The sequence below is a fragment of the Malus sylvestris genome, chromosome 17 (assembly GCF_916048215.2).
Source record: "Malus sylvestris chromosome 17, drMalSylv7.2, whole genome shotgun sequence".
In the NCBI taxonomy this organism is placed as follows: domain Eukaryota; kingdom Viridiplantae; phylum Streptophyta; class Magnoliopsida; order Rosales; family Rosaceae; genus Malus; species Malus sylvestris.
In genome coordinates this window covers 33,723,821-33,741,657 of record NC_062276.1, presented here as the reverse complement: position 1 = coordinate 33,741,657, position 17,837 = coordinate 33,723,821, and the positions used below count along the sequence as shown (strand labels likewise).

The window sequence follows — 17,837 nt, the reverse complement described above, 5'->3', positions numbered from 1 at the left end:
AAATTTCATGAGATCCATACGATCAAAATCTTGAGGATAAAGTTGGGCAAAACGAACAATTTTTGCTTTGTCAAAAGATGCAAAATTATTTAACGAACTCAAACATGTCATACAAAGAAGGAACTCGGTGTTTACCTCATTAAAGCGATCATTCAATTCATTTAGTTGCATATCAAGGACTTGAAAATAAAGTTCCACATGATAGTAATGAAAGTTTGTGATTTTTGGAGCTTTGCGCCTTGATTTTCCAGGTACGAAATACAAATTCTCCATGTTAGGAATGATAATATCATGTTCCTCGCAAATGCAAGGCATGGGTCTTGTGATTGGTTAAAAGGGGATTAGGTTTGAAAAAGTGAAGGTCTGCTTTGAAAAATGGAAGGCACGGGGAGTCGGGGATAGTGGTCCCCTTTAAATTTTTCTATCTTTTTAGGCAATTAATGATGGCGATGACATCATTTGTTTATTTAAGGAGTTTTTTTTTTTTCAATACTTAAATGAAACGATGCCGTTCCATTTAGGGGATTTAAAAAAAAAATTACACAAGCTGCTCAGAAACACAGAAAGGCAGAAACCATCTGCAGACTACAGTGCAGGTGCACCATTCATTCCGACAAGACCAGAGGGGCGGAACCACGTTCATGGGCTTAATTTCCAGCGAGGGGAGGAACGGCCGCCCCTCCTAGTCCCTCTGTAGCTTTGCCACTACCTACAAGGCCCACGTGCACGAGGCATGATGGGCTTCGATTCTAACGAAAATGGGTACAGAATTCCTAATAGACTTTGATAAACGGAACATAATTTCAAGTCCTAGTACAAGCATCTGCAGTGCATTTTCAATCCCTTACGTCTAACGTTTTGTAGTCAATTTTTTTACTAACTTGGCCTCAATCCCTTAAGATTTGATAAAAAATCTCCCGTCCAAACATAGCCTAAAGTGAGTGTACAATCTCAAACACACACAGTTCATCCTAAAGGCATTCCTTCTGTAAATTTAATTATCGAAAATATCAAGAACTCCAAAACTTAATTTGAAGAGCAACAGTAAGCCCAACCCTATGATTAGTTTATTCTTTTGAAAGACACATTGAACGATGGCAATTAGAAGCAATGGTCCAACCGTCCAACCGTCCAACCAAATGAACCAACAAGCCTTTTCTTCTAGTTTTGCTGTGTCGAAGAATCTAAGCCTTTTCTTCTAGCTTTGCTGTCTCGAAGAATACAAGCTGAGAGCGCATTCATCCTTTTAGCCTCGAAACAATGTCTGTGCATAAACTGCATATACCAGTATCTGACAAATAAGAATTGTCATGCAAAGTAAACTATTGGAAGGCAGGTTGATCAAAGTCAAGAGGAGAGTAGGTTTTAAAAGAAAAGTGGCATCCAAAGTCATTAGTACTTGAACAATTACCTCAAAAAAGGAAAAGAGAAAGCAAACATTAGTACTTGAAAGTTGAAACAAGTATTTCCCAGCAGACAAATTCTACTTGAGAGGCTTCATACCCTGCACACGTCACAGAAAAATTCAACATCTGTATTACTGGCACCAAATTTTTAAAATCCAGATAATTTGCTATATGCATTTAAAAGAGACCTGCTTAAATTATTTCATGAAAAAGTTGCTGAGAAGGGTATTCTAACCCTTACTTCACAAATGATAAAATATTGGGTCTATTAAGCCACTACTGTCTCTTCCAAAAAAAAAAAAAAAAAGCCATTACCGTCACATGCTCTAACTAATCATTGGGTATTCCTACGCATGAACCCAGTTTCACATGTGCTCAACTCAATATTACAAAATATAAGCTTTATTCATATTTCATTATTATGATATGTGCGGCAGGCAACCTCTTAATCAAACCTGAAAATCCTAAAAGGGCAATATATAATCGAATGGATATAACTAACCATCCTGTTAATTTTTAATTAGTTAGTCAATAATATTTTCATTGTGCCCTCTCCCTAGCTTTGTAAGAGGCATAGATTCCAGACAGCCACCAATCAGATTTATTTCTCCCCTCGATTTGTAAACAGAGAAAAATAACTCCAATTGATTCTTAAACATTAGTAGTTCAGGTGATGGTACTCCCACATGCTGTATTGACACCCAATCTTTATATCTTCTACCCCAAAAACTGCTTATTAACTTCCTATGAACTACAGTTTTCTGTCTCTTTCAAAACAATTAGATCAGCCCGACCTCAAACCAAATAATATAGTCTTTTCCTTCTACTACCCGACCCTCTTAAAATTCAGCTAACTAACTTCATTTACAATTATCACTCACCTAGCTCTAGGGGTGGGTTCCAAAAACCGAAAACCGAAAAAAACGGAAAACCAAACCGAACCGAAACCGAAAAAACCGAACCAAATTGAAAAAACCGAACCGAACCGAATTCTTTTGGTTTGGTTCGGTTTTAGTGATCTAGAAACCGAACCGAACCGAATTAATTAAATTAATTTTTTTATTTAATTATTTGTTTTGGGTATTATTTTCTAAACCGAATTTGTAAGTTAAAATGTGCTAAACCCAATGTGTTGCCAAACTTTAAGCTCAAAATATTAAAAAAAGGCCTATAAAAACTCTAAACCCTAACCTATTATTTCACCTCTCCCAGACCCTGCGTAAAGCGGGAGCCTTGTGCACTGGGTACGACCTTTTTTTATAAGGTTTCGGAACCAAACCTTCTCTTGAAGTACCTACATCCATCTCCATAGCACTGTCTACTTCTGCCCCAGCTTTCTTTTCCAAATCTACTCTCATATAACATGTAACAGAATCCATAAACATTTATTTCGGGTAGATTACTTGGGTAATTTGTGATAAAAAAAAATCCAACACACACTAAATAAATCCACCCATGCATTACTTTTACTAATCAAGTTGTCAACATGCAGTTACAAGCAAACAACCTTGATCTTTGAACAACATCATACAATTTAACTTTTCTAAGTCATTTGTACGATTTTTGTGCTGTGAGGTTGTTAGTTTGGACTTTGGAAGACTTGATTGATGATTTTAGTTCAACTTTAAATGTTTATTTTCATTGTCTTTGATTCTAGTTAGAATGCTTATGTTATGATTGTGTTGGATATGTTAAAATTTAAAATTTCAATATTTTTCATTTTTTGAAAAAAACAAAAAACAAAAAACCGAAACCGAACCAGAAAAAACCGAACCGAAAAATAACCAAACCAAAAAAAACCGAAAAAAAAATGAACCGAACCGAAATTTCGGTTTGGTTTCGGTTTTGGCAAAAAACTGAACCGATTTAAACCGAACCCACCCCTACCTAGCTCTTCCTGCGTGGTGCCACCTCTTTGTTCATGGTTAATCCCAGATTTCAAGTTTTCCCTCAACCTTTTTCACTTTGCAGCTCTAAGACTTTCATCCATTATTTAGGGGTGGGCTTGGTTGTTTGAATACGAAATATCTTTTCATGTTTATGGTTAAATTAGCTTCAACTGTAAGTGAATTCCTAGTCCTCAGCATTTCCTTTTTTGTAGTTTCAGTTTGTACTCATCTGTTATTTTAAATATATTGTGTTCCTGGGTTTTTCTATTCTATATATAAAAAAATCAGGTTTCAGGCAGACGCATCTTGTAAGACAGCACATACATATAACACTTTGTCAACTGAAAATTGGTTCTCACCTCTTATCAGAATTTCCAGAGCAATTTTATTCACACAGGCCTATTTGAATCCCCAAGTTCTGCTTTTATGAACATGTTCGACTATTTTGGGTGTCAGCACTCATTTGTACTATTACAAACTTGAGTCAGGAAAGCAAATCTTAGGATAAAAGAAAAGAATTTTATGTCACATGCAACATAAAGTAGTATATGCAACTTTCATCTTTGGCCCACACGCAAGATCATACGAATATGATTTTCGTATGGAATCCATGGTTATATTAGTCACCTGAACTTTAAACTGAGTACTTAGTTTTAACTTCTGCGTTTACTAGGTGGCCACCATATTGAGTGTTCTTGTCCTAACAGGAAAGCAAATGTTCTATAAAGTACACATAAGATACGTTACATAAAGAATGCAGGTCAGACAAGAAAAATATGAGCATTTGTTTACCAAAGGAATGTGTGCCTAGGATACCTCTGTATGGTCTCTGTGTGTGTGTGTGTGTGTGTGTGTGTGTGTTTGAGGTGAGGAAGATGTTTGTGGGGGTAATTATTACCACGCCACTCTATTCTAGACTAAAAGAACCCCTACTTCTCTTATCTCTTTGGAGTGGCAAAGCCTGAAAATACACTTCTTTCTTACAAAAATAAAGCAACTAGAATCCAGGTCTTCTCTAGAACCCTTAGCCCTTCAAACAGCACTAAAATTCCTACTATTACTGCCAATCTGAATCTCTGGCAAGCATAATTTTCTATCTTCCACAATTTTTACCCTTCAAAATTTTTGTTTTTTCATCTCTTAATGTATAAATCTCATTTCTGTTATTTCACTTTCCTAGAATCCAAACCATACTGATTTCAACTGTAGAAGCAAACATAATTTGTTGGTGCAAGTACCATTCGTTATGGCTAATGCAAGTACAAGCAAGGAAAGGAACAAAGCCGGAAATAAAATCCTGGAACAATAGTTGCCTGGCGTACAGGAAAACAAAATGGTGCCCCTCAACTAAGAATGCCAAGGATCATAACCTCTAACTTTTGGCTAAAAAGTTATACAAGGATGCTATGCAACTGACTACTCTTAGTGCCTGAAGAATCTTGGTCCCCACAGAGGAGAAGGAGGAAAAGACCAAATGGCTTCATATTGTTATCTTACCTTTTAGATTGCTTAGAAAGTTAGAAGTAGGAAAAATAGCCCACTAACCTGATATGGAAAAGATTCTTGGTCAATAGAAACGGCACCGAAATAAAATTGATGAGGACATCAGTGCTAAATCATTTAAGGTTTTTCACCAAGAGAGATGGAGGAAGAGACCACAAAGCTCTGCCTTTGCTTTGTGGCTGGATCAATGTTCCCTACAGTTTTTTCTTTTGGAATCTTCCAGGAATCAAACTATTGTCTTTTATGGTTCTAAATGTTCCAGAAAGATAGAGGGTGCATTCATTTCAATTTCAATGGACCTTGCAGTTACTCCCCAAGCCTTTGGTAGGCAGCTTTCTAGAAATTAATAAGTTAATGCATCTAGAATTTTATAGGAGTCGAAAAGCCTTTTGCCATTAAGAGTTATCTGGACTATAAATATATGTAAGTGCCTTTACGCAAAGCAATTAAGTTTATAAATAAAATTCAGTTTCAGAAATACTCTGATCTCTTTCCTGCGAAAGGAATTTGGTGTGAAGCCAAGCTTGGGTGTTAAGCCCCTGGAGTGAATCCAGTTCATTTCTTCTTCTAAAAACAGGTTCTCTATTTCCTTACCCCTCTCATCTCGTACCAACCATTTGCACAACACTCTACAGGAATTATTACTCGCATTGGAGTTGAACCAACCCTAAACTACAGGAGTCGAAGCAATTTAAAACTACGTAGTTTCTAAAATTTGCGAAGGGACATACTGTGGGTACAAAAATCCGCTTGTATTACTCTAGTTTCCTACTCTGAATTTTCTGGTGCGTTATGGGTGTTTGTAGTTTCTTATGACTTTTTATTGTTAAATTAATTTTACTATTAATCTTGTCCCTAAACATATCATGCATGGAACTCATTGTGACCTAAAGGTTGTGGGTTTGCCACAGGACATAGCCTAGCTGAAAGCAGGGTTAAGGATACATGTGTCTGACCCTCCAAACCCCAAATGGCATTACAGAAAGCATCTAGTTACCTAATAACAGCAGGAATAAGTTGTTATCCAAAAGTCAAAAGCTAAAATATGAAAGTGAAGTGATAATTCCTATAGTGAAAATTAGAAGTATTACCTTGGAAAACCTTAGTTCATTGACTGCTAGTCGGAGAGAATCATTCGAGAGTATTAACCGCGACAGAGCACCTGTGCTCAACCTGCATTATTTAGCAAGTAAGCTATCAAACAGAAGAATTATTGTCTAGACATAATGAACTTTTTTCCGCGCCCTGATGTTTGCACAAATTAAACAAAAACTTTCCATTTGTAAGTAAGTGAATCATCAAACAGAATCATCTTCCCGTCTATCCTATTTTATCCCCTTTTTGTTGCTGGTCGTTCTGTCAATCTCCAGTGGAAGTTAATTCGAACTGGAAAATGGTAGTTTTTTATTTATTTATTTTTATTTTAAAAGAAGAGTGGGAATTTTTCTGTTAATGATAACTTATGTAGGCTGTACTTTGAAACCACTACTGTTGCCTTGGTGCATGTACATGGTGTCTCCATACAAACTGGCTAGTCAATCTAAGATGGAGCCAACTGGAAAGGGATTGTAAGAAGAGAATACGGATAATGTGCACAATTATTAATTACGGAGAAAGTGTAGAGAACATTGGGAATGGTATACCCCAGGAACTTTGCTGTCTCTGAGACAGAACCGTCAACTGTGAAAATGAGATCCAGCAGAGCTTGCATTCCCTGCAAAAGGAGAATGACTAGTATAAGATCGTCCACAGCGGTAGACGATAGTAGAAAGAATGACTTAATATAAGAGAATTAACATACCAAAATGAACTTAGGATTGTTGGGACCAATTTGGGGACCACAATCTGAGCCTCTGATGGTAGACTTTGGGGGAAGAATTTGAAGAAGCTCTCGAGGAGGGGAATAAGCATCGAGATCGACGGTGTTCCTGACTAGACTAGAATAGAATAGTTCCATAAGATAACAATTTGATAATTAAAAATAATAATAAGAAGAAGAAGAATATTGACAGGGAATGAAGTTGTTCACCTTTGAGAGCTATAAGAGTGCGAAGGCGAGCCAAGGCTGAGGCACGATTCATATGCTGGGATCGGTCCTCCGCAGCCTAATAAATAAGAATTGGAATTCCAATTAATTGAATTGACTACGAAGAGAGAGAGAGAGATCGAGACGAGCAATGGATCACCTGCGCAGTAATACCGGTGGGGAGGTGCTTGAGGCGTACGGCAGACTCTCGCTTGTTACGGTGCTGACCCCCCGGACCAGACGTCTTGAAAGTGTCCATTTGGCACTGGCTCATCAGCTCTTGGTCCGTAGATTCCAGATATCTTTTTCCGACATTGGAGCCATTAGGCCCATTACTATTACTAGCACTGACGCTGCTACTGCTGCTGCTGCTTCCATACTTAGAGCACCGTACGAAGAAGAAGGATTGTGGCGGTGGTGGATGTTTTTGGGACCACGCCCAGTTGCTGAAGCTTTCCTTTCTTCTTAGTGTTACAGCAGCAGCAGCTGCTCTGCCACTGCCACTGCTTCTTGAAACACCACCTACTCCCCCTACTACTCTTAAACCCCATGAATATGAATACCACAATTTCCACCCTGACAGTGCCACTGCCATTATCATCTGTCCCTGAATTCTCTCTTCTCCCCTCGTTTCCAAAACCCCTATTGCCTATTGCCACCGCACCGCCCACCCTTTGGGCCTTGCCCTTTGCATACTTTTCAATCCCTGGGCCTTGCCTCCGATTTTCTTTTAATTTAAGGGAATATTTATTTACACCCACATTTTAGTTAATCTTTTACATTTACCCTTAAATGCATTTATCATTTAACTTGACTTTTTGCCCCTCACTTTTAAGTTCCCCACATTTTGGTTTTTGTTAAACTTTACATTTATCATTTAACTTTACATTTTGCCCCTCACTTTTAAGTTCGCTCGACTAAAACCATTTATCCAAAATATTTAGGTTCACCCGTTTCCTTTAGCTGATCAGGGAACTAGATCTCATCAGCTAGATTGGTCTTTAATTGTGGGTAAATTATTTTAACCATTTGTTGAAATGTCTAGAAATTAAGTATCACGTTCTCTAATATTGTCAAACAAGGATGATGAATTTATTTGGGACTTTCATAAACCTCACACCAACCACCACCCCACCTTCACCACATCTCTGTTGTAGATCTGATGTCAGCCACCATTTATACTCACTAAGGATGCATTTGTTTGCCATCATTAACTTTAACCGGATTGCATTGAATTACATGTTAGTGTAGACTAGTGTTTGTTACAGACATGACTAAGTTTAATGGAACAAAGGAAGACTTACCTCAACTAAATCCATCACCAGGATGTTTTAGCAAGACCCCTCAAAAAGCATCAAACCGCTACACCCGTCTGCTTTGCTTCGTCTAGGACCAGTTCACACATCTTCGCCTTGAAAGAATACTAGAGGTCAAGAATGTTGGAGATTTCACATCAGATCATTCCTTCATCCATCGAACCGCCAAAGGAGCACCATTGCAGCAATACAACTGTTGAGGGGAAGTCGTAACGTCAAAAGCACTATGAATAGAACATGATTTAAATATTCAAAATTATGTTGGAATCAACGAAATTGAGGATTCCCGATTATGCATTTTGCAGGAAAGATCTATCAAAAAATCGGAGAAAAAGAAGAGATGGGAGGGAGAGAGTCGAACGGAGAAACAGAGGAATAAACAATATACTACCCTTCTGAAATGAGGAATAAATAATTGGATCTTTGAAATTAATTCTGTTGATGCACAAAATCAGCGAAGACTTTGGTACAACAGAAAGTGTCAGGTTTTGTGACCTTCGCTTGGTTGCTTCGGTCACTAGTGAGGATAAGTACGTAAATGAATAGAGACAGAGAAGCAAACACAGGATGTACGTGGTTCACCCAGATTGGCTACGTCCACGGAGTAGAGGAGTTCTTATTAGTAGTGAAGGGCTTACACAAGTACAAAGGATCAAGCTCTCAATTTAGTGAGTTCTTGTGAATGATTTAACACAAATGGCATTAGGCAATATTGTGGGGGAATGACCCCTATTTATAGAAAAACTTGTAGCTTTGTCACATTGACATGTGTCATGTTGTGATTGGTTCTTGATGTCGACACGTGCTGCGCTCTGATTGGCTTCTAATCTTGACACGTGTCGAGTAGTGATTGGCCTCCTGGTCGGAGGGGAACTCTTCTGGGTCCTTGACAGTATAGCGTTGGCCGGTGCTCGGTAGTTTCGGGATTGGTCAAGTATGGTACAAACAGTGCTCCCCTAAGTTCCCGAGTGAGGGAAACTCCTCGGTTGGGGACTTGCAAGATCCAATCCCTTGAGTAATCACGAAACTTCTAAGTACCGAAGTGTGGTCTGATCTTCATCTGCCCTTCTCTGGAAGTACCTTTCCTCCATCCGGGAATGGTGTATTTAGCTGATGTTGACGCACAAGGTAATGTATCAATTTCACTTGAAGCTTACTTGTAGTTTCGGGCTTGGTCAAGTGCGATACAAACCCTATAGTAGGAGTCCCCCAAGTCGCCGAGCTAGGAGATCTGCCGAAAGAGGTGACAGACAAGGTAAGCAGTCAAACTTCCAAGTAAGCAACCCAGGAGCAGAGGTTTGACTTCGACTTCCGGTTGATTGTTCTCATTCTCCTTGTCTCTCATTCAACTGCCAGGATAAGGAGAAGCAAATGGATAAGAGATGATATGAGATACTTTTGCTTTTGAAGAAGTAACTTTCCACAGGCTTATTCTTGAACTGTGCTGGAGGGTTTTCTGGTGCCCTTCAGAGTATAAGGCCGACTCAAAAATTTGAGGGTCAAAACAAGTCCATCAAATCTAGAGTACGTTCGACCTTGATGATATGGGATACTATTGTTGTTGACGGAATAATGAATGTGGTATGGAAAGGTGTCGTGCTGTAGTGATTTGTTTCAGCCCACCGTTGAACCTTCTGCTTCAATCTTTTGCATGGCAGAAGTGGTGTGCAACCTTTGCATTTAAATGGTCCTTCAGAACATTCCTTCATAGTGACTCATTCACGCTTGGCAGCTTCAGTGTAAAGAGCCAATATCTGATCAACTGTCATGAGGTATTTGCCGGTGGAATTCGTGACCTTGACAGCAGTTGAGGATGAGTACTCGAGAGCAATGCTAAGTAAGCGACCAGGCAAAGGCTCCAGGCAGTCAGTTCCAAATTGGAGGTTTGATTTCAGGTTCCGACTGACTGCTCTCTTTCTCCTTGTCCTGCAGGTGTGGACAAGGACAAAGACAAAGAAAGGGAGAAAGCATGATATGGGATACTCTTGCTTTCGACCCTGATGATATGAGATACTCTTGTTCTTGGTGTGGCTTATTTGCTGAGGTATTATCGGGGGGAAATAAAGCTGAGTATTTCTAGAGGTTATGTTGAGGGTGCCTTTTCGAATGCGAGAAAGGGTTGAGCATTTTTGCAGGTTTGCCTGTCCGTTGAGGAGGGAGGTCAATGTATATAGGGATTTCCCAATAACAAGTAGTAATGCTATTCCTTTACCCTTCTTGGTCACAGCAATGTAGTGGGAGCTGCCAGCTTCACGTGTTTTAATTTTGTCAGAGCACTTTGAAAAAGTGGTATGTGGTATCTGGAAAGCTGATATTACGTGTGAAGATTACAGACAAGCTTTATCTAAGGAAATCTGGCTCTCGAAGTTCTGAGAGTTGTGCCTCTTCGATTTTCGAACAAGCAATCCCGTCGAGGATCTGACTCTCGAGATTCGGAAAGCGGTGCTACTCCGGTTTTTGAGAAAGTAATTATGTTGGGAGTCTTTTCTCGAATGTGAGTAAAGGTTGGACGTTCTTGCCAACCTGTCTTGCCGCAAAACACGGAGGTCGACACACATAGGGACTTTCCAGTTGTCAAGCAGTGGTGCTGTTCCTTTACCCTTATGGGTAATAGTAGGGTAGCTGGAACTTCGAAATTCTCGTGCCTAAACTTTGTCAGAGATCTTTGACAAAGTTATATGTGGTACCCGAGGAGTTGATGGTGCATATGGAGAGCGGTGATTGAACAGTAAGATTCACGTGCTTTCTACTTCACCAGAAATCTTCGACAGATTGCCCGTAATTTCCGCAAAGCTGAGTGTGCATGTGACAGGTGCTGACGAGGCTGAAAAAGCAGGTGCTTCTTCGATTTCTGAGATCGGCCCTCGTGGTCTCTGAGCAGCCCAGCTTTTGAGAAAGCAAACGCCTCTTCGATTTCTGAGATCGGCCCTCGTGGTCTCTGAGCAGCCCAGCTTTTGAGAAAGCAAACGCCTCTTCGATTTCTGAAGCTCCGTCGAGTGCAAATTTTTATAGAGGCTGGCATTAAGTTCCACAGCACACTTGAATCTCTACCAGTAGAAGCTCATTTCTTGCACTTCTAAGATCTTGATTTGTCTGACCTCTTCCTTCTTCAACACATTTGAAAATGTCTGGACCCTCCGACCGTCGTTTTGACTTGAACCTTGGAGAAGAGACAGCCACGCCTTCTCCAGACAACATATGGCGCCCATCCTTAATATCCCCTACTGGTCCTCTTACCGTTGGGGATTCTGTGATGAAGAATGATATGACCGCTGCAGTGGTGGCCAGGAACCTTCTCACTCCCAAAGATAACAGACTACTTTCCAAACGGTCTGATGAGTTGGCTGTTAAGGACTCTCTGGCTCTTAGTGTTCAGTGTGCAGGTTCTGTGTCTAATATGGCCCAACGCCTATTTGCTAGAACCCGCCAAGTTGAATCATTAGCTGCTGAAGTGATGAGTCTCAAACAGGAGATTAGAGGGCTCAAGCATGAGAATAAGCAGTTGCACCGGCTCGCCCATGACTATGCTACAAACATGAAGAGGAAGCTTGACCAGATGAAGGAATCTGATGGTAAGGTTTTACTTGATCATCAGCGGTTTGTGGGTTTGTTCCAAAGGCATTTATTGCCTTCGTCCTCTAGGGTTGTACCTGGTAATGAAGCTTCAAATGATGAACCTCCAATGCCTCCTCCTTCTGGGGTTTTGTCAAGTACTGAGGCTCCGGATAACCACCCTCCGGTGCTTTCTCTTTCTGGGGCTCTACCGACTGCTGAGACTTCCCCTAAGCAACCTTTGTGAAGGCTCCCTTTTGTTTGTTTATTTTGACTCATGTATATGTACATATTTGTGGCTTATCGAAAATATTAATAAATAAGCTTTGCTTCATTTCAACATATTGTGTTAAATACACCAAAGCCTTCTTCATAAAGTTCTTTGAATTTTTGCTTTTGTTGAAACCTGTATTGTTGAAGCTTTGTGAGTGAAGCATGTAGTTTGAGGTAGTGTTCCCTTAATTTCCCGAGTGAGGAAAACTTCTCGGTTGGAGACTTGAAAAATCCAAGTCACTGAGTAGTCACGAACTTTTGAGTACCAAGGCGTAGTAGCATATGGTGGGAGTCTCCCAAGTCTCTAGTCGAGGGAGTTGACGAATGAGGTGTCTTGCTAATAGTCCATGTCGTAAGTACCAAAACTTCATTCTTTTGTTTTCTAAGTGGTAGCCCCGGACTTTTTCTTCATATATTTTGTTTATGAAGGTTGCTAGGCCCGAATAAGTGGAATTGCAGAAGGTGTAACGGTTGGTAGCTGTTTTATGGAAAGCCATCTGACTACGATAGTCTTGCACATGATGACTATAGGGAGATACACACACATACTGCTATGATAGAGGGTGTAACCGTTGGTGCATTACAATCATAATGGAAGCATCACAATGATGGAAGCATCACAATGATGAAAGCATCATAATGATGAAAACACCATAATGATGAAACATCATAATGATGTTTCTTTGGTGGAATTGGTTTTCATTTCCCCTAACAACCTGAATTGGTTTTCAATATAAGACCATCAGCTGTAGCTCGAATCACAAAGCTGTCTTCATGAAAGTTGTTCTTTAATTCCTTAACTACAACATATCCAAATTTGAGAGCCATCAGATCAGTACAACTCTAGAAATTCAGGTACGACGAGTGATTGTTCATCATTTGTCTGTCAACACGTCAGACCTGTTGTGAGCTTCAAAAACTCCATTTTCTCTTGCTTAGATCAACAAACTTTCTTCAGCGAAGTTGTTCCTTAACTTGTGAACTACAACATATCCAAAATTGAGATCCCTCGGAGCTGTATAACTCAAGAAATTCAGGTATGATGAATGACTGGTTATTATTTTTCTGTCAACCCGTCAGATTTGTTGTGAGCTTCGAAACTCCATTTTCTATTGTTCAGATCAGCATGCTTTCTTCATTGAAGTTGTTCCTCATCGTCTCTTTCATAACATATCAAAAATTCAGAATGAACTAATGGTTAAATATTTCCAGATCTTTGAAACATCACAGCAGCTTCGAAATCTGCAAGAATCCGACTGTCATGCTTGGAGCTTCAACACTTTAATTTCCGTGGCTCAAACAGAAATGGTTCCTTCTTGAAAGTTGTTCATCTGCTCAAGAACTGGAGGGTGTCCAAAATTCAGCTCCATTGGAGAGAAGCAGCAGCTGCAAAAATTTGATAGAGAAAAGGAGGCGAAGCTTTGTTGGATTTCTAGGCTGGGGAAGATTCCAGTTTTTGTAGCAACTTCAGTACTGGTGAATTGCTTGTATTTTTGTCCATAACTAAATTTTGGACTTTGAATTATTATTTGATCTATCATAATATGTTTGGGAACATATATAAGTGAATAAATAAGAAGGAAGATTTTGGGCCCTTGTGGGTGTAAAACAAAAAATGTTTAGGTTTTGTGAACAAAATTTGTTTATTTGGAGCAAGGTTTTGTGTTGAAGCTTTGTAGGTGAAGCTTTGGTGTTGAAGCTTTCTAGGTGAAGCTTTGATGGTGAAGCTTTGTAGATGAAGCTTTGTAGATGAAGCTTTCTAGGTGAAGCTTTGATGGTGAAGCTTTGATGGTGAAAGTATGTAGATGAAGCTTTCTAGGTGAAGCTTTTTTAGGTGAAGCTTTGTAGGTGAAGCTTTTTTAAGTGAAGCTTTGGGCCCTTGTGAAGCTTTGGAGGTGAAGCTTTTCGGGTGAAGCTTTTTTGGGTGAAGCTTTGTGGGTGAAGCTTTTGAGGTGAAGCTTTGTGGGTGAAGCTTTGGAGGTGAAGCTTTTCGGGTGAAGCTTTTTTGGGTGAAGCTTTGTGGGTGAAGCTTTTTAGGTGAAGCTTTGTGGGTGAAGCTTTGGAGGTGAAGCTTTTCGGGTGAAGCTTTTTGGATGAAGCTGTTTTTTTTTTTTTTTTTTTTTTTTTTTTTTTTGGCGCTTGACACGGTCTTCATTTGCTTGTTTTGTAGTGACTGTGGAAGACGGATTGCTTTCTGATTGAGAAGGGTTCCGGCATCGCTTTGCACCATCTTCATGTGGGTAATATAGGAACTTCCTTATGTTTTGATCATGCATGTAGTGATAGAATTTGTTTCTTCTTATTGTAGATGTCAGAGCCTGGAAGTTCTAGTGATGAGGGCTCTTCTAGCTTTAGCTCTAAGTCTGAGTCTGCAATGTCGGAGTCTTCAGGGTCTTTGTTAGAGTCCGGTACTAGAGAAACATTGGATGATCTTCCCAACCGTCAAACTTTAGCTATTGCTAGTTCTTCCTCCATGGCGTTGGGTGAGGGGGTTGTTTTTGATGCCATACCCATAGTTCGCTCTGAGTTCACAGCAGACCATCTAAAGAATAACTTGTTAGATAATGAGAAGCAGGTTGAGGCGCTAAGGCAGTCATGTAATATCCCTCGTAGTGTAGGGATACGTTTGGTACATGATGAAGAATGGCCTTCTGAGCCTCCCCAGGGTCATGTTATGTTCTACACCCAGATATTACTGACTTTAGGGGTGAGACTACCTTTACATCCGTGGTTGCAAAAGATGTTATCTTTGATCGGATATGCACCTGGGCAACTCAATCCTGGTTTCTGGGATACTTTGATTGGATTTTATATCATTTGGATGGAGTGTGGGTTGTGTGAGCCTTCCTTCCATCAGTGGCGTTACTGTTACAAGATGCGCCCAACAAAATCATGCACTGGTTATGCCGAGTGTGCATGTCGGAGTGAGAGAGAGCGTATTGTGTATGGTAAGAAAAAGGCATACTACACATGGAAAAACCGTTGGTGCTTTCTGTATAATGATTGGGAGTATGATAAGGGTGTCACGCCTGAGCGACGTGTGCTTACTCACTTCCAGACTGTAGGTTGTAACGTATCAACCGTTCGTACTATTTGCTATTTGTTGTGGTCTTTTCTTGCTTCTAACACTTTGCTTCATGTAGTGACGCGGGGCACCATCCAACTGTTTGGGCAGGAGCTATCTGACATAGAGAAGGTGTTGAGGGTGCCCAAAGAGGATAGACACTTAAGCAAGCTACGACCCTTATTTCGTCGGTACGGTTTCCAACCCTTAGTTTCCGAGAGCCAGGGACGATCGAGTAAGTTGTATCCTTCATGTAAACTTAGCTCAATTCCTTACTTTATTTGGAAAGTTGTATTTCTTATTTTGATTTTCCTTATGCAGTGGAGAAGGTAAGCAAGAAAACAGGGACTAGCACCCATAAAAGGAAAGCACCAGTGTTAGTTCCTTCGGAAGACATCCTACCGCATAAGAAAATTCATAAGTTCCGAGGGGAACCATCCGTTAGACCTAAGTCCCAAGATGGGGTCCTTAAGGGGCCTGCCTTTAGGAAGACTGGAGTCGAGGCCGTTGATAATACTGCTGCCGTAGTTGCAGGAGAAGGGAGCCGACTGTTGCCTCATCCTCTTACTATGGAGCACACTGTCCAGGAAAGTGATCCTGGTTCCCGCCATGAGGGGAAAGGCAAGGAAAGAGCTGGCAGTGTCCCGTGGAAGGACTTGAGGGTTGCCACGCGGCCAAAGGATTTTGGGGATATCAACAATTGCTTGGCAGGGCGTCGATTCGCCTTCGATGAGCTCGGAGAGCCCTTAGCTAAGGATGAATCGGATTGCGACCGGATGTTGAAGCTGTCTTCATATGTGAGTGTTACTTTGTCATTTCCTTACTTTTTCCTCTTTATTATCATTATTTAGGTAGTGATGATCGTCTTGCCATGCAGGTCATGGCCGAGTATCACGACAGACTGCAAGAGGTTGAGCGGTACAAGGCAAAACTGAAGGAGAATAAGCAGCTTGTGGACGAGGCCCGAAGGAATAAGGGACTTTTGACTCAGGCTCTCCAACTGAAGGACGAAACCATGGAGAGCTTGAAAAGGCGAAATGGTGAGAACCTAAGGCTTAAGAAATTGTTTGAGGCAACTAAAAAACAGTTGGAGGTGGCTACCTTGGAAGTATCCAAGGTTAGGGGAGAATTGGATGGTGCCTTAGTTGAGATTTCTGAACTGGAGAAGAGCATTCCAACTGAAAGGGAGGCTGCTGTGCAAGAATACTTAAGTTCTTCGACCTTTCATCTTGCTATTAAACCCTACTGTGCTCAAGAAGCTCGCTTTGAAAAAAGGAAATGGATGGCCGTCCTTGATCGTTATGATGATGGGAGCATTCTTCGAAAATACCACGAAGATATAGATGAGCATCATCGAAAGGGCGAGACATTTGTCCTTGCTGTTGATCCTAACAGCGAAGATGAGTCTGATAATGAAGGTAGTGCTGATGCACAGACTCAGCATGGTGAAGAGGATCTTGGGGATGCAGAGGATGATGGTAGGACGCGGAGTGATACTGCCAGGGGTTCGGCTTCAGATGAGAATGAATAGCAGTGTCTTTACTATCTGCATGTATTCTGGATGTAGTAGTCTGATATGTGTATAACATGTGCCCATGTTATAAGCTTGAGAGTTTTGGATTTTAGGTGTTTATGAGTGTTTGCACTATTATTAATGCATGTTTGGCTATGTATGAATAGATCTATTGTTTGGATATAAGCCATTGTTTGGTTGTTCCTTTCTTTGTATAGTCTTGTCGACACATACTTAGATTTTGTTTCGTGTTGGATATATCTGCTTTGAGGTTTCAACACTTGAGTGTTCCCTTGCTAGGAATGTAAAAGAGTGAGGGCTGAGTTGGCTAAATTACCTCTTTATTGAATTCATTGCCAAATGGCCTTCATTACATAGGATGCCGAACGGCTATAGCTCAACACTTGTACATCGTGAGTCTATTTGTAGTAGTACTTCAAGTGATCAGCGTTCCATGGATGGCCAAGGGTCTTGCCATCGGAGCTTCTAAGTGTGTAAGAGCCAGGGCGACTGATGCCAATGACTTCATACGGTCCATCCCAGTTTGGACTAAGTGTGCCTTCACTCGGGACTCTGTCGCAGAGTAATCTTTTCTTTAAGACCCAGTCTCCTATTTTGAAAGAACGAAGCTTGACCCTAGAGTCATAATAGTTGGAGATGCGCTGCTTGTAGGCGACATTCCTCAAGTGAGCTTAGTTTCTGTGTTCCTCGACTAAATCCAAGTTGAGGGTGAGTTGTTTGTCATTTTCACTTTGAATGTAGTTCTGGACTCGGAATGTTGCTTGCTCGAGCTCAACAGGGACAATCGCCTCTGTGCCAAAGGCAAGTGAGAATGGAGTTTCTCCTGTTGAAGTCCGATATGAAGTGCGATATGACCAAAGAACTTGGGGTACAAATTCTGGCCAACAGCCTTTAGCTTTGTCCAAGCTGGTTTTCAAAGTGCGCTTGATTATTTTGTTGATGGCCTCAACTTGTCCATTAGACTGGGGATGAGCTGGAGAGGCAAAGCATAAGTTGATGTTGAACTTAGAGCAGAACAACCTGAACTTCTTGTTGTCAAACTGTCGCCCATTGTCAGTGACTATCGCATTGGGAATGCCGAATCTACAAAGGATGTTCTTCCACACGAAGTCTTCTATCTTTGCCTCAGTAATGGTTGCCAAAGGTTCTACTTCGGCCCACTTTGTGAAGTAGTCCACTGCAACGACTGCGTAACAGACTTTGCCCTTCCCTGCCGGCATTGGGCCGATCAAATCAAGTCCCCACTGGGCGAAGGGCCAAGGGCTGATCATAGG

At 40.8% G+C, this 17,837-nt stretch overlaps 2 protein-coding genes across 3 annotated transcripts; one reads left to right on the top strand and one right to left on the bottom strand.

The window, feature by feature from the left end:
* Positions 1 to 965: 965 nt before the first annotated feature.
* On the bottom strand, positions 966 to 8,532 carry LOC126610761 (uncharacterized). Of its 2 annotated transcripts, none has more exons than XM_050278889.1 (7): positions 6,985 to 8,532; positions 6,828 to 6,903; positions 6,600 to 6,730; positions 6,442 to 6,512; positions 5,890 to 5,971; positions 1,412 to 1,504; positions 966 to 1,275 (listed from the first exon to the last, which is right to left on the bottom strand). In XM_050278889.1, the coding sequence occupies exons 1-6, from the start codon at positions 7,423 to 7,425 to the stop codon at positions 1,484 to 1,486; spliced, it is 822 nt and encodes a 273-aa protein (XP_050134846.1). In that variant the 5' UTR covers positions 7,426 to 8,532; the 3' UTR covers positions 966 to 1,275; positions 1,412 to 1,483. The 2 variants fall into 2 exon arrangements, with proteins under 2 accessions (XP_050134846.1, XP_050134845.1); XM_050278888.1 differs by having other exon boundaries at positions 966 to 1,291; positions 6,985 to 8,531.
* A 7,020-nt stretch (positions 8,533 to 15,552) lies between these two features.
* LOC126610760 (uncharacterized) lies at positions 15,553 to 16,915 on the top strand. Its single transcript, XM_050278887.1, has 2 exons — positions 15,553 to 15,826; positions 15,907 to 16,915. Exons 1-2 carry the CDS (start codon positions 15,599 to 15,601, stop codon positions 16,558 to 16,560), a joined length of 882 nt encoding a protein of 293 aa, XP_050134844.1. The 5' UTR covers positions 15,553 to 15,598; the 3' UTR covers positions 16,561 to 16,915.
* The last annotated feature ends 922 nt before the right edge of the window (positions 16,916 to 17,837 follow it).